Source organism: Phytophthora ramorum (assembly GCF_020800215.1).
Source record: "Phytophthora ramorum isolate Pr-102 chromosome Unknown Phyram_PR-102_s0020, whole genome shotgun sequence".
Classification (NCBI taxonomy): Eukaryota; Oomycota; class Peronosporomycetes; order Peronosporales; family Peronosporaceae; genus Phytophthora; species Phytophthora ramorum.
The window spans coordinates 505,169-522,828 of NW_027150666.1; the positions used below are offsets into that span (position 1 = coordinate 505,169).

Sequence of the window (17,660 nt, forward strand, 5' to 3'; positions counted from 1 at the left end):
CGAACGGCGACTCGTACTCGTTCGCAAGCACCGGATCGTCCGTTGCGGGCTCCTCGGCAATCGACGGCTCAGCTCCCGCGGGCAAGGGCATGTTTACGATTCCGCCTTCGACTGGGTCTACGCCGTCGAGCTCGAGCGGATCTGGCAGTGTGTTCGATCCGAAGAGTCCTCCGCAGCTTCCCATTCCGAGCGGATCAACGTCGTCGAGCGGGTCTGGCAGCGAGGTCAACCCCAAGCAGCCGCCTACGTCCTCGACGAGCGGTTCCGGCAGTGTCATGGGGAGCCAAAGCGAGGGATCCACTGGCCTTGACGGGGGTAGCGGCTCGAGCCCGAAGCACGGCGTCCTCAGTCTGAGCGGCTCCGGTAGCAGCGCCGCTGGTTCGACTGGTTCGACTGGGGGCAGTGGCTACACGACGAGCGATGCTGGCAGTGCGGTTGACGGCTCCAGCGCCATCAATGAGGGCAGCGACTACGGGTCCAAGGGCGAGGGTGCTGGGACGACTCCGCCTTTGACTGGATCCGGCAGTGTGCCAGGAGTCCCAACTGGCAGTGAGGGATCAACGGGCATCACCGAAGGCAGCAACTCGCAGCTCGGAAGCAAGGGCGGCGACATCGAGTTCCCCAGCAGTTCTGGCAGTGAAACTACCGGCTCGGCCGACATCGGCAGTTCGCAGTCGTCAGGCACGGGCGACGGCATTCCGGGGAGTGGCTCCGTTTCGTCGGGCAGCGGCCCCGTCCTGTCGGGCAGCGGCTCCGTTTCGTCGGGCAGTGGCTCCGTTCCGTCGGGCAGTGGCCCCGTTCCGTCGGGCAGTGGCTCCGTCCCGTCGGGCAGTGGCTCCGTCCCGTCGGGCAGTGGCTCCGTCCCGTCGACGAGCGAGACCGGCAGCCAGGTCGCGGGCTCATCTAGTGTTGATGGGGGAAGCGACTCCAACAGCCCCAAGCAGACCGCTGGCTCTGCCGGCACTCCGGCTTCGAGCGACCAGAGCCAAGCGACGGGCAGCGACGTGGCGGGCTCCTCTGCGTCTGAGCCGACCTCCCCCGGCGTCAAGACGAGCTGCAAGCGTCGTCTTCGTCAGTAAGTTCTCCGTGCTCGATACGTTTTGAGTTTAGTGCTGTCCGTCCGTCTGGTACATACCACAATTCATAGTCTACTACATGTAAACACATACAATGGCAACCATGCTTAGGATAACGGCCTGTGTCTTGTTGCTGCGTTTGGACGACCACCTCGGACCCATGTCGACGAATCTGGCTGCTTGGAGTGGAATGTTGCGCTATAGTAGCGGTGGGCAGCCACTTGCCTTTTTCCTGTTGGTTCGGTGTGCACCGCGAACTCGACGGCCTGTAGATACTGTTGTCAGCTCAGTGCCGGTCTCCGTTTCAGGGAAACCGTGTACTCTTCTGAAGGCAAGCAATCTTGTGACAAGGTGTCGGCTACCAACCGTATTACGAGGGGTGGCGAGTGCGTCGTCGTTGGGCATCGCTTGACCGAAAGAGCTAGCACGTCGTTGTTGGACATCGCTTGACCAGAGGAAGACCAATTGTCAAAACAATTGCGAAGCACTTGGGCTTTGGAATCTGTGAGCAACAACTTCACTGCACTTTGATCGTGCCTCGCTTCCGTGTTCACCCACCGCTTCTTTTGGACACACATCGCAGGGCTCTCCGTCGTGCTTGCCTCTGGCGCTCACAACGCAACTCTGCAGCTCTGGACGACCGCCACAAGAGAACCCTCGCCCATGACTAAGATGTCCACGTCACAGCTTCACTTCCGACGAAAAATAGGCGACGCGCTGTTCGGCGAAGTCATGGAGTGCGAGGTGCTCCCATCCACCGAGCAGCAGCAACAGCAGCCTTCCCTCACCACTCCAGTCGTCGCTGTCAAGTGCATGTCGTTGACCTGTGCAGCTCACGCACAGAATTGCATCGGAGCTGATCGCGCCGTGGACGACCCCCAGCAAGAATGCCTCGTCGCCGAGCTGCTCGCGAAGAGCGGCGGCCACCCCAATGTCGTGCGCTCCTACTTCCACTTCCGGGAGCACGCGTACATTTACCTTGTGAGCGAGCTCTGCGCCGATGGCGACCTGTACACGCACGTCACCACTCCACCTCGCAGTGGCGCTGTGGACGAGCGCACCTCTATCGACATTATGACGCAGATCTTCGCTGGCGTGGACTTCTTGCACCGCCAGCTCAACATCGCGCACCGTGACCTGTCGCTGGAGAACGTGCTGATGCACGACGGCAAGTGCAAGATCTCCGACTTCGGGCTGTCCGTGGACGCGAACTCTCGCTGCGTCGGCCGCGTGGGCAAAGACTACTACATGGCCCCCGAGGTGGTGGCAGGCGAAGAGTACGACCCGGTCAAGGCCGACGTTTGGTCGCTCGGTATCATGTGGTTCGTGATGCTCACGGGTTCCTCTCTGGTCCCGTTAGCTTCTGTGCAGGAGAAGGCTTTTGTGGGGCTCATGCGGTGCGGAGTCGCGGCCGTCTTCAAGTCGTGGAAGTACGACGACAAACTGTCCCCAGGCGTGATTGACCTCATCTCGTGCATGCTGGAAGTGGACCCAGCTGAGCGGATTGCTCTCGAGGACATCTTGACACACTCGTGCTTGAAAGGCGAGGACGCCTGCTAGCACCCGCAGCTGCACAGTAGCGAGACAACAAGATAAACATGAAATCTGGCGACTTCATGGCAGGTAACGTGTTGAATGCACCGAGCAAATCCCTGCTCAAGTTGAAGTCGCTCGACCAACTAATCGAAACGGCGTCGAGGTGTTACGGCAATTGTGCTATCCTGGCTAGCTCAAAACAAAACAAAAGTTGACTCTGTAGTTACGAAACCTAAATGGTGGTGTTGCAAATGCCGGACAACTTGTTTCGAACTGCTCTATCGCTAGTTTATCTTGCGCGAAAACGTCGTCGCCACTGCAGTGAACCCCAACGCCAGCACGATCCACAAGGCTACTGGCTGAATCAGCGTGCCAACCACCTGGAGATAGAGCTATCAGGCGAAAACCGTTGGTCCGAGGCATCGACGCGAAAGAATCTTCCGAGGTTGCCCTGCCTGAAAACCAGAGTGGAAACATATACTTCCAAGTACTTCCGAAGTACTTGCTTACTTACGTAGTAGTACCATGATTTTCTTAGATGTTGTTCTTATTAATAACATTGAAAGCTTGCAATTTGGCACTTTTGCAATATGCATGTGCCATGCAATCAAAGTATCCACGCGCTATTATACCTGGCTTCCACCTGCATCAAGCCGCGTTCGAACGCACACACAACTTGTGCCAGGCGTACGAACCCAAGAATCGCCGCGGACCAGCTAGTACCCAGCCCCGCTAGACTCCGAGAGCGATTGAAGAAGGCTGCATCTCGTAGCCACTTCTTGATGCGTCAAGTGCGCAGAAGAGGGCTGCCCAGTATGCTAATATGCGAGCCTTGGGGTATTGAGTCGAAGTGCCGTGCGGGTCGTCAGTACGTGAGCAGGTGCACGCCGGAAGGGAGCAGTAGATTACAACCCGGCGTTCTTCGTCACTACCGCATAAAGCTTTTTGATGGTCTTAGCTTGGTCTTGAATCATGCCGTTCTGGCGCTCAAGCAAAGCATTTTGCCTTTCGAGGAGCTTTAACATGCGATCGCTCTTGGACTGGTTCCCTTGCGTGGCGTCAGCTTCCCGTTGCAGTTGCTGCTGTTTTTCTTGGACCTGCTGCTGGAGTTCCTCCTCCACTTGCTCCTGTTGTTGCTGCAGCGTCACCGCTGCGATTGCTGCCATTTGATGCTGATACTGCTGCAGCTGCTGCTCGTACACTGACAGTGTCGGTTGGGGGTTCTCTGTCATTTGCTGGAGTTGTGGTGAGTGGTCCACCTCCAAGCTCGTGTCCTCTTCGGCGGTTGCCATCGTCTCCGCCGGTGCAGGCCCCTTGGCTGTCTCCACCTCCTTCTCCCCCGCCAGAGCTGCTGCAATCAAGTTGAACCTCCGGCAGAAGTTGTAATACCAGCCATTGGAGGCCTGGAAGTTGCCCAGTCCATACTTGGGCACCAAGAGCTTGGCCTTCTCCTTGACAAGAGACGGCGGGACCGGCACCTTCCGTGCCTTGAGACCTCGCACCCACTCGTACAGTTCTCGCTCAAAGGGGACACTCACGGAGTGGCCTCCTCGCTTGCGGTCGTCTCTGGTCTCAGCACTGCCATAGCGGTACCTTGCTCGTACCTCTGGCCCTTTGGCTTTGAGCTTCTGGATGGCTGCGCGCGTGATGCCGTAGCGCCTCGCAACCTCCGAGTTGGTCAAGGCGCCGCCGCTTTTCTCAATGAGTTCGAGGATCTCCACACGCTCGCGGTCGGTGAGGCGCTTGCCGACACCTTTCCCCTTCTTCGCGGGCCTCGTAGGCGCCGCCGAAGCGTCAGCGACGACTTCCTGTGGGGTGTCTGGGGAGACGCCTGTGTTTGTGGGGTCTAGGGACCCGTTAGCGGCCGCAGAGGGCGCGACGGACGCCGCTGAGAACGTGGAAGATGTCGGGACCGGAGGTACCACGTACGTATTGGTCTGGAGCTGCGTCGTGTGCGTCTGTTGGCCAGGGTATCCCGAGATGTCATTTGCTGCGACTTTCGTGCGATGGCTCTGGAGCAGATGCCACCTTTGTACGGTCCTAGTGTGAATGCAGCACCATACGATCAAGTGGACGAGCTCTTTTCCACACAGGACGCACCCACTGCGGTGTCGTCGACATCCGTTTGGTACCATGCGGCTCGAACAGCGAAATAGTAGTGTACGCACCTGTAGACTGGAAAGGCTCTAGCTGATCCCGTCGTCGCCTCCGCCTAGCCAGTGTATTCACCCTCTACCATGCGCGTTCAAACCTTCACTTTGGACCAGGGTACCACCGATACCCTCTCCGCCATCTCGCTCGTACACTCTGCAACCGGTCTCCGCGCCTGCCTTCAGGAAGCTCATTATTCAATTTACCAAGGCGTCAGCACATTCGCCAACCACCTTCTTCCATCACACATACCTCGAACACAATGTTATCGTGGAAGGCTCTCTCGTTGGTCGTCGCTGCGGCTGTGGCCATGAACGGCGTGTCTGGTCTTGAGCAAGGCAATTCGGCCAACGTCCCGAAGGTTAACGTCGCTCCGTCCGGTTCACCCGTGCAGTCCGCGACGTTGGTTCCCGCCGCGGCACCGACTGCTTCGAACGGCGACTCGTACTCGTTCGCAAGCACCGGATCGTCCGTTGCGGGCTCCTCGGCAATCGACGGCTCAGCTCCCGCGGGCAAGGGCATGTTTACGATTCCGCCTTCGACTGGGTCTACGCCGTCGAGCTCGAGCGGATCTGGCAGTGTGTTCGATCCGAAGAGTCCTCCGCAGCTTCCCATTCCGAGCGGATCAACGTCGTCGAGCGGGTCTGGCAGCGAGGTCAACCCCAAGCAGCCGCCTACGTCCTCGACGAGCGGTTCCGGCAGTGTCATGGGGAGCCAAAGCGAGGGATCCACTGGCCTTGACGGGGGTAGCGGCTCGAGCCCGAAGCACGGCGTCCTCAGTCTGAGCGGCTCCGGCAGCAGCCCCGCTGGTTCGACTGGCTCGACTGGTTCGACTGGGGGAAGTGACTACACGACGAGCGATGCTGGCAGCGCGGTTGACGGCTCCAGCGCCATCAATGAGGGCAGCGACTACGGGTCCAAGGGCGAGGGTGCTGGGACGACTCCGCCTTTGACTGGATCCGGCAGTGTGCCAGGAGTCCCAACTGGCAGTGAGGGATCAACGGGCATCACCGAAGGCAGCAGCTCGCAGCTCGGAAGCAAGGGCGGCGACATCGAGTTCCCCAGCAGTTCTGGCAGTGAAACTACCGGCTCGGCCGACATCGGCAGTTCGCAGTCGTCAGGCACGGGCGACGGCATTCCGGGGAGTGGTGACGGCAGTGAGGCGCAGACGTCCACCGAGGGCTCCACTGGTCTGGATGGGAGCAGTGCTTCTGGCTCGAAACCGTGTAACGAGCCGATTGAGCTCCCGGGAGGATCAGTGGGCGGCAGTCAGTCAGAGGGCTCTACGAGTCTTGACACGGGCAGCGGCTCCGTTTCGTCGGGCAGTGGCTCCGTTTCGTCGGGCAGTGGCTCCGTTCCGTCGGGCAGTGGCCCCGTTCCGTCGGGCAGTGGCCCCGTTCCGTCGGGCAGTGGCTCCGTCCCGTCGGGCAGTGGCTCCGTCCCGTCGGGCAGTGGCTCCGTCCCGTCGACGAGCGAGACCGGCAGCCAGGTCGCGGGCTCATCTAGTGTTGATGGGGGAAGCGACTCCAACAGCCCCAAGCAGACCGCTGGCTCTGCCGGCACTCCGGCTTCGAGCGACCAGAGCCAAGCGACGGGCAGCGACGTGGCGGGCTCCTCTGCGTCTGAGCCGACCTCCCCCGGCGTCAAGACGAGCTGCAAGCGTCGTCTTCGTCAGTAAGTTCTCCGTGCTCGATACGTTTTGAGTTTAGTGCTGTCCGTCCGTCTGGTACATACCACAATTCATAGTCTACTACATGTAAACACATACAATGGCAACCATGCTTAGGATAACGGCCTGTGTCTTGTTGCTGCGTTTGGACGACCACCTCGGACCCATGTCGACGAATCTGGCTGCTTGGAGTGGAATGTTGCGCTATAGTAGCGGTGGGCAGCCACTTGCCTTTTTCCTGTTGGTTCGGTGTGCACCGCGAACTCGACGGCCTGTAGATACTGTTGTCAGCTCAGTGCCGGTCTCCGTTTCAGGGAAACCGTGTACTCTTCTGAAGGCAAGCAATCTTGTGACAAGGTGTCGGCTACCAACCGTATTACGAGGGGTGGCGAGTGCGTCGTCGTTGGGCATCGCTTGACCGAAAGAGCTAGCACGTCGTTGTTGGACATCGCTTGACCAGAGGAAGACCAATTGTCAAAACAATTGCGAAGCACTTGGGCTTTGGAATCTGTGAGCAACAACTTCACTGCACTTTGATCGTGCCTCGCTTCCGTGTTCACCCACCGCTTCTTTTGGACACACATCGCAGGGCTCTCCGTCGTGCTTGCCTCTGGCGCTCACAACGCAACTCTGCAGCTCTGGACGACCGCCACAAGAGAACCCTCGCCCATGACTAAGATGTCCACGTCACAGCTTCACTTCCGACGAAAAATAGGCGACGCGCTGTTCGGCGAAGTCATGGAGTGCGAGGTGCTCCCATCCACCGAGCAGCAGCAACAGCAGCCTTCCCTCACCACTCCAGTCGTCGCTGTCAAGTGCATGTCGTTGACCTGTGCAGCTCACGCACAGAATTGCATCGGAGCTGATCGCGCCGTGGACGACCCCCAGCAAGAATGCCTCGTCGCCGAGCTGCTCGCGAAGAGCGGCGGCCACCCCAATGTCGTGCGCTCCTACTTCCACTTCCGGGAGCACGCGTACATTTACCTTGTGAGCGAGCTCTGCGCCGATGGCGACCTGTACACGCACGTCACCACTCCACCTCGCAGTGGCGCTGTGGACGAGCGCACCTCTATCGACATTATGACGCAGATCTTCGCTGGCGTGGACTTCTTGCACCGCCAGCTCAACATCGCGCACCGTGACCTGTCGCTGGAGAACGTGCTGATGCACGACGGCAAGTGCAAGATCTCCGACTTCGGGCTGTCCGTGGACGCGAACTCTCGCTGCGTCGGCCGCGTGGGCAAAGACTACTACATGGCCCCCGAGGTGGTGGCAGGCGAAGAGTACGACCCGGTCAAGGCCGACGTTTGGTCGCTCGGTATCATGTGGTTCGTGATGCTCACGGGTTCCTCTCTGGTCCCGTTAGCTTCTGTGCAGGAGAAGGCTTTTGTGGGGCTCATGCGGTGCGGAGTCGCGGCCGTCTTCAAGTCGTGGAAGTACGACGACAAACTGTCCCCAGGCGTGATTGACCTCATCTCGTGCATGCTGGAAGTGGACCCAGCTGAGCGGATTGCTCTCGAGGACATCTTGACACACTCGTGCTTGAAAGGCGAGGACGCCTGCTAGCACCCGCAGCTGCACAGTAGCGAGACAACAAGATAAACATGAAATCTGGCGACTTCATGGCAGGTAACGTGTTGAATGCACCGAGCAAATCCCTGCTCAAGTTGAAGTCGCTCGACCAACTAATCGAAACGGCGTCGAGGTGTTACGGCAATTGTGCTATCCTGGCTAGCTCAAAACAAAACAAAAGTTGACTCTGTAGTTACGAAACCTAAATGGTGGTGTTGCAAATGCCGGACAACTTGTTTCGAACTGCTCTATCGCTAGTTTATCTTGCGCGGAAACGTCGTCGCCACTGCAGTGAACCCCAACGCCAGCACGATCCACAAGGCTACTGGCTGAATCAGCGTGCCAACCACCTGGAGATAGAGCTATCAGGCGAAAACCGTTGGTCCGAGGCATCGACGCGAAAGAATCTTCCGAGGTTGCCCTGCCTGAAAACCAGAGTGGAAACATATACTTCCAAGTACTTCCGAAGTACTTGCTTACGTACGTAGTAGTACCATGATTTTCTTAGATGTTGTTCTTATTAATAACATTGAAAGCTTGCAATTTGGCACTTTTGCAATATGCATGTGCCATGCAATCAAAGTATCCACGCGCTATTATACCTGGCTTCCACCTGCATCAAGCCGCGTTCGAACGCACACACAACTTGTGCCAGGCGTACGAACCCAAGAATCGCCGCGGACCAGCTAGTACCCAGCCCCGCTAGACTCCGAGAGCGATTGAAGAAGGCTGCATCTCGTAGCCACTTCTTGATGCGTCAAGTGCGCAGAAGAGGGCTGCCCAGTATGCTAATATGCGAGCCTTGGGGTATTGAGTCGAAGTGCCGTGCGGGTCGTCAGTACGTGAGCAGGTGCACGCCGGAAGGGAGCAGTAGATTACAACCCGGCGTTCTTCGTCACTACCGCATAAAGCTTTTTGATGGTCTTAGCTTGGTCTTGAATCATGCCGTTCTGGCGCTCAAGCAAAGCATTTTGCCTTTCGAGGAGCTTTAACATGCGATCGCTCTTGGACTGGTTCCCTTGCGTGGCGTCAGCTTCCCGTTGCAGTTGCTGCTGTTTTTCTTGGACCTGCTGCTGGAGTTCCTCCTCCACTTGCTCCTGTTGTTGCTGCAGCGTCACCGCTGCGATTGCTGCCATTTGATGCTGATACTGCTGCAGCTGCTGCTCGTACACTGACAGTGTCGGTTGGGGGTTCTCTGTCATTTGCTGGAGTTGTGGTGAGTGGTCCACCTCCAAGCTCGTGTCCTCTTCGGCGGTTGCCATCGTCTCCGCCGGTGCAGGCCCCTTGGCTGTCTCCACCTCCTTCTCCCCCGCCAGAGCTGCTGCAATCAAGTTGAACCTCCGGCAGAAGTTGTAATACCAGCCATTGGAGGCCTGGAAGTTGCCCAGTCCATACTTGGGCACCAAGAGCTTGGCCTTCTCCTTGACAAGAGACGGCGGGACCGGCACCTTCCGTGCCTTGAGACCTCGCACCCACTCGTACAGTTCTCGCTCAAAGGGGACACTCACGGAGTGGCCTCCTCGCTTGCGGTCGTCTCTGGTCTCAGCACTGCCATAGCGGTACCTTGCTCGTACCTCTGGCCCTTTGGCTTTGAGCTTCTGGATGGCTGCGCGCGTGATGCCGTAGCGCCTCGCAACCTCCGAGTTGGTCAAGGCGCCGCCGCTTTTCTCAATGAGTTCGAGGATCTCCACACGCTCGCGGTCGGTGAGGCGCTTGCCGACACCTTTCCCCTTCTTCGCGGGCCTCGTAGGCGCCGCCGAAGCGTCAGCGACGACTTCCTGTGGGGTGTCTGGGGAGACGCCTGTGTTTGTGGGGTCTAGGGACCCGTTAGCGGCCGCAGAGGGCGCGACGGACGCCGCTGAGAACGTGGAAGATGTCGGGACCGGAGGTACCACGTACGTATTGGTCTGGAGCTGCGTCGTGTGCGTCTGTTGGCCAGGGTATCCCGAGATGTCATTTGCTGCGACTTTCGTGCGATGGCTCTGGAGCAGATGCCACCTTTGTACGGTCCTAGTGTGAATGCAGCACCATACGATCAAGTGGACGAGCTCTTTTCCACACAGGACGCACCCACTGCGGTGTCGTCGACATCCGTTTGGTACCATGCGGCTCGAACAGCGAAATAGTAGTGTACGCACCTGTAGACTGGAAAGGCTCTAGCTGATCCCGTCGTCGCCTCCGCCTAGCCAGTGTATTCACCCTCTACCATGCGCGTTCAAACCTTCACTTTGGACCAGGGTACCACCGATACCCTCTCCGCCATCTCGCTCGTACACTCTGCAACCGGTCTCCGCGCCTGCCTTCAGGAAGCTCATTATTCAATTTACCAAGGCGTCAGCACATTCGCCAACCACCTTCTTCCATCACACATACCTCGAACACAATGTTATCGTGGAAGGCTCTCTCGTTGGTCGTCGCTGCGGCTGTGGCCATGAACGGCGTGTCTGGTCTTGAGCAAGGCAATTCGGCCAACGTCCCGAAGATTAACGTCGCTCCGTCCGGTTCACCCGTGCAGTCCGCGACGTTGGTTCCCGCCGCGGCACCGACTGCTTCGAACGGCGACTCGTACTCGTTCGCAAGCACCGGATCGTCCGTTGCGGGCTCCTCGGCAATCGACGGCTCAGCTCCCGCGGGCAAGGGCATGTTTACGATTCCGCCTTCGACTGGGTCTACGCCGTCGAGCTCGAGCGGATCTGGCAGTGTGTTCGATCCGAAGAGTCCTCCGCAGCTTCCCATTCCGAGCGGATCAACGTCGTCGAGCGGGTCTGGCAGCGAGGTCAACCCCAAGCAGCCGCCTACGTCCTCGACGAGCGGTTCCGGCAGTGTCATGGGGAGCCAAAGCGAGGGATCCACTGGCCTTGACGGGGGTAGCGGCTCGAGCCCGAAGCACGGCGTCCTCAGTCTGAGCGGCTCCGGCAGCAGCCCCGCTGGTTCGACTGGCTCGACTGGTTCGACTGGGGGAAGTGACTACACGACGAGCGATGCTGGCAGCGCGGTTGACGGCTCCAGCGCCATCAATGAGGGCAGCGACTACGGGTCCAAGGGCGAGGGTGCTGGGACGACTCCGCCTTTGACTGGATCCGGCAGTGTGCCAGGAGTCCCAACTGGCAGTGAGGGATCAACGGGCATCACCGAAGGCAGCAGCTCGCAGCTCGGAAGCAAGGGCGGCGACATCGAGTTCCCCAGCAGTTCTGGCAGTGAAACTACCGGCTCGGCCGACATCGGCAGTTCGCAGTCGTCAGGCACGGGCGACGGCATTCCGGGGAGTGGTGACGGCAGTGAGGCGCAGACGTCCACCGAGGGCTCCACTGGTCTGGATGGGAGCAGTGCTTCTGGCTCGAAACCGTGTAACGAGCCGATTGAGCTCCCGGGAGGATCAGTGGGCGGCAGTCAGTCAGAGGGCTCTACGAGTCTTGACACGGGCAGCGGCTCCGTTTCGTCGGGCAGTGGCTCCGTTTCGTCGGGCAGTGGCTCCGTTCCGTCGGGCAGTGGCCCCGTTCCGTCGGGCAGTGGCCCCGTTCCGTCGGGCAGTGGCTCCGTCCCGTCGGGCAGTGGCTCCGTCCCGTCGGGCAGTGGCTCCGTCCCGTCGACGAGCGAGACCGGCAGCCAGGTCGCGGGCTCATCTAGTGTTGATGGGGGAAGCGACTCCAACAGCCCCAAGCAGACCGCTGGCTCTGCCGGCACTCCGGCTTCGAGCGACCAGAGCCAAGCGACGGGCAGCGACGTGGCGGGCTCCTCTGCGTCTGAGCCGACCTCCCCCGGCGTCAAGACGAGCTGCAAGCGTCGTCTTCGTCAGTAAGTTCTCCGTGCTCGATACGTTTTGAGTTTAGTGCTGTCCGTCCGTCTGGTACATACCACAATTCATAGTCTACTACATGTAAACACATACAATGGCAACCATGCTTAGGATAACGGCCTGTGTCTTGTTGCTGCGTTTGGACGACCACCTCGGACCCATGTCGACGAATCTGGCTGCTTGGAGTGGAATGTTGCGCTATAGTAGCGGTGGGCAACCACTTGCCTTTTTCCTGTTGGTTCGGTGTGCACCGCGAACTCGACGGCCTGTAGATACTGTTGTCAGCTCAGTGCCGGTCTCCGTTTCAGGGAAACCGTGTACTCTTCTGAAGGCAAGCAATCTTGTGACAAGGTGTCGGCTACCAACCGTATTACGAGGGGTGGCGAGTGCGTCGTCGTTGGGCATCGCTTGACCGAAAGAGCTAGCACGTCGTTGTTGGACATCGCTTGACCAGAGGAAGACCAATTGTCAAAACAATTGCGAAGCACTTGGGCTTTGGAATCTGTGAGCAACAACTTCACTGCACTTTGATCGTGCCTCGCTTCCGTGTTCACCCACCGCTTCTTTTGGACACACATCGCAGGGCTCTCCGTCGTGCTTGCCTCTGGCGCTCACAACGCAACTCTGCAGCTCTGGACGACCGCCACAAGAGAACCCTCGCCCATGACTAAGATGTCCACGTCACAGCTTCACTTCCGACGAAAAATAGGCGACGCGCTGTTCGGCGAAGTCATGGAGTGCGAGGTGCTCCCATCCACCGAGCAGCAGCAACAGCAGCCTTCCCTCACCACTCCAGTCGTCGCTGTCAAGTGCATGTCGTTGACCTGTGCAGCTCACGCACAGAATTGCATCGGAGCTGATCGCGCCGTGGACGACCCCCAGCAAGAATGCCTCGTCGCCGAGCTGCTCGCGAAGAGCGGCGGCCACCCCAATGTCGTGCGCTCCTACTTCCACTTCCGGGAGCACGCGTACATTTACCTTGTGAGCGAGCTCTGCGCCGATGGCGACCTGTACACGCACGTCACCACTCCACCTCGCAGTGGCGCTGTGGACGAGCGCACCTCTATCGACATTATGACGCAGATCTTCGCTGGCGTGGACTTCTTGCACCGCCAGCTCAACATCGCGCACCGTGACCTGTCGCTGGAGAACGTGCTGATGCACGACGGCAAGTGCAAGATCTCCGACTTCGGGCTGTCCGTGGACGCGAACTCTCGCTGCGTCGGCCGCGTGGGCAAAGACTACTACATGGCCCCCGAGGTGGTGGCAGGCGAAGAGTACGACCCGGTCAAGGCCGACGTTTGGTCGCTCGGTATCATGTGGTTCGTGATGCTCACGGGTTCCTCTCTGGTCCCGTTAGCTTCTGTGCAGGAGAAGGCTTTTGTGGGGCTCATGCGGTGCGGAGTCGCGGCCGTCTTCAAGTCGTGGAAGTACGACGACAAACTGTCCCCAGGCGTGATTGACCTCATCTCGTGCATGCTGGAAGTGGACCCAGCTGAGCGGATTGCTCTCGAGGACATCTTGACACACTTGTGCTTGAAAGGCGAGGACGCCTGCTAGCACCCGCAGCTGCACAGTAGCGAGACAACAAGATAAACATGAAATCTGGCGACTTCATGGCAGGTAACGTGTTGAATGCACCGAGCAAATCCCTGCTCAAGTTGAAGTCGCTCGACCAACTAATCGAAACGGCGTCGAGGTGTTACGGCAATTGTGCTATCCTGGCTAGCTCAAAACAAAACAAAAGTTGACTCTGTAGTTACGAAACCTAAATGGTGGTGTTGCAAATGCCGGACAACTTGTTTCGAACTGCTCTATCGCTAGTTTATCTTGCGCGAAAACGTCGTCGCCACTGCAGTGAACCCCAACGCCAGCACGATCCACAAGGCTACTGGCTGAATCAGCGTGCCAACCACCTGGACATAGAGCTATCAGGCGAAAACCGTTGGTCCGAGGCATCGACGCGAAAGAATCTTCCGAGGTTGCCCTGCCTGAAAACCAGAGTGGAAACATATACTTCCAAGTACTTCCGAAGTACTTGCTTACTTACGTAGTAGTACCATGATTTTCTTAGATGTTGTTCTTATTAATAACATTGAAAGCTTGCAATTTGGCACTTTTGCAATATGCATGTGCCATGCAATCAAAGTATCCACGCGCTATTATACCTGGCTTCCACCTGCATCAAGCCGCGTTCGAACGCACACACAACTTGTGCCAGGCGTACGAACCCAAGAATCGCCGCGGACCAGCTAGTACCCAGCCCCGCTAGACTCCGAGAGCGATTGAAGAAGGCTGCATCTCGTAGCCACTTCTTGATGCGTCAAGTGCGCAGAAGAGGGCTGCCCAGTATGCTAATATGCGAGCCTTGGGGTATTGAGTCGAAGTGCCGTGCGGGTCGTCAGTACGTGAGCAGGTGCACGCCGGAAGGGAGCAGTAGATTACAACCCGGCGTTCTTCGTCACTACCGCATAAAGCTTTTTGATGGTCTTAGCTTGGTCTTGAATCATGCCGTTCTGGCGCTCAAGCAAAGCATTTTGCCTTTCGAGGAGCTTTAACATGCGATCGCTCTTGGACTGGTTCCCTTGCGTGGCGTCAGCTTCCCGTTGCAGTTGCTGCTGTTTTTCTTGGACCTGCTGCTGGAGTTCCTCCTCCACTTGCTCCTGTTGTTGCTGCAGCGTCACCGCTGCGATTGCTGCCATTTGATGCTGATACTGCTGCAGCTGCTGCTCGTACACTGACAGTGTCGGTTGGGGGTTCTCTGTCATTTGCTGGAGTTGTGGTGAGTGGTCCACCTCCAAGCTCGTGTCCTCTTCGGCGGTTGCCATCGTCTCCGCCGGTGCAGGCCCCTTGGCTGTCTCCACCTCCTTCTCCCCCGCCAGAGCTGCTGCAATCAAGTTGAACCTCCGGCAGAAGTTGTAATACCAGCCATTGGAGGCCTGGAAGTTGCCCAGTCCATACTTGGGCACCAAGAGCTTGGCCTTCTCCTTGACAAGAGACGGCGGGACCGGCACCTTCCGTGCCTTGAGACCTCGCACCCACTCGTACAGTTCTCGCTCAAAGGGGACACTCACGGAGTGGCCTCCTCGCTTGCGGTCGTCTCTGGTCTCAGCACTGCCATAGCGGTACCTTGCTCGTACCTCTGGCCCTTTGGCTTTGAGCTTCTGGATGGCTGCGCGCGTGATGCCGTAGCGCCTCGCAACCTCCGAGTTGGTCAAGGCGCCGCCGCTTTTCTCAATGAGTTCGAGGATCTCCACACGCTCGCGGTCGGTGAGGCGCTTGCCGACACCTTTCCCCTTCTTCGCGGGCCTCGTAGGCGCCGCCGAAGCGTCAGCGACGACTTCCTGTGGGGTGTCTGGGGAGACGCCTGTGTTTGTGGGGTCTAGGGACCCGTTAGCGGCCGCAGAGGGCGCGACGGACGCCGCTGAGAACGTGGAAGATGTCGGGACCGGAGGTACCACGTACGTATTGGTCTGGAGCTGCGTAGTGTTCGGCGTGGTGGTGGCAGTCGCCGCCATGTCTTGTGTCGACATACTGAAGTCAGGAAAAGCGCAACCGTCCATACAAAACCTTCCTTGTCGTATACTTACTGTCCGCGGGATACTTTTCAAAAATACTTTACGTAGACGACAAATTCGCACTTACATAAATACGTCTACCACATAGATTATACACAGACCTTTTCACTTGCGTTTTGTATTGCAAAATGCAGCGCGCGGTGCTCACCACGACGCGGCGCCGGGCCTTCTCGCAGCAGGCTCTGCGGCGCTGGGAAGAGGTCTCCAGCGGCCGCCGCGCGTCCAGCGTCAAGCCTCTGGGTGCCAAGTCGCTGGAGCTGGACGGCCGTTCATACCTGCTGCCCACGCTGACGCTGTCCAAGGGCTCGGGGTCCACGGAGGCCAAAGACTCTCAGCTCTTCCAGACGCGAGCCAACCGCCCGACGCCCGTGGTGCTGGATATGCAGCAAGTGTCCAGCGACGGTGGGAGAGACGGATCCTTACTTAGATGTTGAGCTAAGTATCTAATCATAATTTATTTGTTATCTTTTGGTAGGCTCGCCCCACTCGCAGTCGATCAAGAAGCACGAGTTGCGGAACGAGATTTTGCAGCTTCAGGTGGGGAAACGAGTAATTTATTGGTGTTTCATTTCTTGGGTATGGTATAATCTTTTGTGACTTTTTGTAGGAAGCTGGGTACATGCCTGTGGGGGTCACAAATGCCAGTGAAGACGTCAAGAAGGCGGCGGCGGCGCTGAATCTGCCATACTTTATCGGCACGAGGTTGCAGTTGGAGCAGCAGAAGCAGCAGAGTGAAGTGACTGCGACTGTTCAGGGGGAAGAGCAGCAAGCACCTGCTGTTTCCAACACTTCAACTTTTGCTGAAGAGGAGAAGGCTGCAACCACGATTTCTGCCCAGACTTCTGCAGCGTCGCTTTCGCCGATGGTGGTGACACACTCGGTGCGCTCTGGACAGCAGATTTACGCGCAGAACAGGTCGCTCGTCGTGCTGGGCAGTGTGAGCTCCGGCGCGGAGGTGATGGCGGACGAGGACGTGGTGGTGCTAGGCGTGCTCAAGGGCCGCGCGCTCGCAGGCATCGGCGGCAACGTGCGCGCGCGCATCGTGTGCCAGAGCTTCGACGCGGAGCTCATTTCCATCGCGCACTGCTTCACGACGTGTGACGACCTGGCGCAGGACGAGATCGGGACGCTGCAGCTGCACAGACCAACGGCCATCTCGCTGCAGGACGACCGACTGCACTTCGAGTCGTCGACGTGACCTCATCGCCTGCTATCGCCTGCAAGAGAGAGAGAGAGTGCGCAATTTCACCACCAAAGATGGCACTTGTATATCTACGACTGTCTACGCTCCAGCCGCCTGCTACTCATACGCCAAAACCCTGAAATAAATATCATGTTCTACACTACCGAAGCTTGCTCGCGCGTGCTGCTACAGCACGTTGCTCTGCGGCCAGTTCACTGGTGACCGGAGCGTCTCCTGCTCGTTCACGGCGTCCTGCAGATCTCGTCGGTACTCGAACGTGCTCTGGCAGTCGCGACTGCAGAACGCGGTCGTGTCCGGTGCGACGGCGAGCGGCCGGAAGAACAGCAGCCCGCAGTTGTAGCACGTTGACTGCGCCACTTTGCGCTGAGCTTGGGTGCGAAATGCTGATTGCACGTGGACGTCTGTCGGTGTCCACTCGGCCGTTTCCTTGATGCACTCCTGGCGAGTCTGGAGCTGCGTCTGATGCCGCCGCCACTGGGCGCGCGCGCCAGCCTCTTCCAGCTCCTTGAGCAGGTACACGCGCTGCCAGTCGGAGCACAAGCTGTTGCCGGCCTCTGTCTGCGGGTTCTCCACGGTCTTGGAGCTGGATCGGCTATCCATGTCTGTAGGGCACGAGCTCGCGCGCGGCCGCAGATGCAGCCGACGCTGCACGAACCGCCACGCGCGCACGTAGATGCTGCTGTCTTCCAGGTCGCTGCTGCTGCTGCTACTGCTGCACGTGGCGGTGGACGCATTGGCGGTGCTCGTGCCGGTGGTCGGCGACACCCGCGGGTTGTTTGTCGGCGCTCGCATGGGCGTTTCTTAGTCTGCTTGCTTGGGGTTCGACGCGAGTTGCGGTGTGAAGAGAATTTCCGGCAAGAATGGTGGGGACAGGGAGCGAGAACACTGTGGCGATGATGGCGATCGACTGCTTTTCTGTCGCAAAGTGCACTCTGACAAGTGCGACGCAGTTACCAAGTCGGGAAAGCAGCAACGAGCCAGATTTTCTCCAAGTCGGAGGACAGTTAGTTGAAGCCAAGGTGGACGGTTGAAGCGACCTGCTTTTTTCTCGTGTGCGTCATCATTCCCCTTGAGTCGG

At 58.5% G+C, this 17,660-nt stretch overlaps 2 protein-coding genes across 2 annotated transcripts; one reads left to right on the plus strand and one right to left on the minus strand.

Moving 5' to 3' along the window:
- Window positions 1-15,506: 15,506 nt before the first annotated feature.
- On the plus strand, window positions 15,507-16,576 carry KRP23_14164 (putative septum site-determining protein MinC; the record flags this gene model as incomplete). The annotated part of the gene is made up of 3 exons (XM_067884954.1): window positions 15,507-15,780; window positions 15,854-15,915; window positions 15,986-16,576. 3 exons carry the CDS (start codon window positions 15,507-15,509, stop codon window positions 16,574-16,576), a joined length of 927 nt encoding a protein of 308 aa, XP_067737718.1.
- A 171-nt stretch (window positions 16,577-16,747) lies between these two features.
- Window positions 16,748-17,374, minus strand: KRP23_14165 (uncharacterized protein; the record flags this gene model as incomplete). The annotated part of the gene is made up of 1 exon (XM_067884955.1): window positions 16,748-17,374. The coding sequence occupies one exon, from the start codon at window positions 17,372-17,374 to the stop codon at window positions 16,748-16,750; it is 627 nt and encodes a 208-aa protein (XP_067737719.1).
- Between the last annotated feature and the right edge of the window lie 286 nt (window positions 17,375-17,660).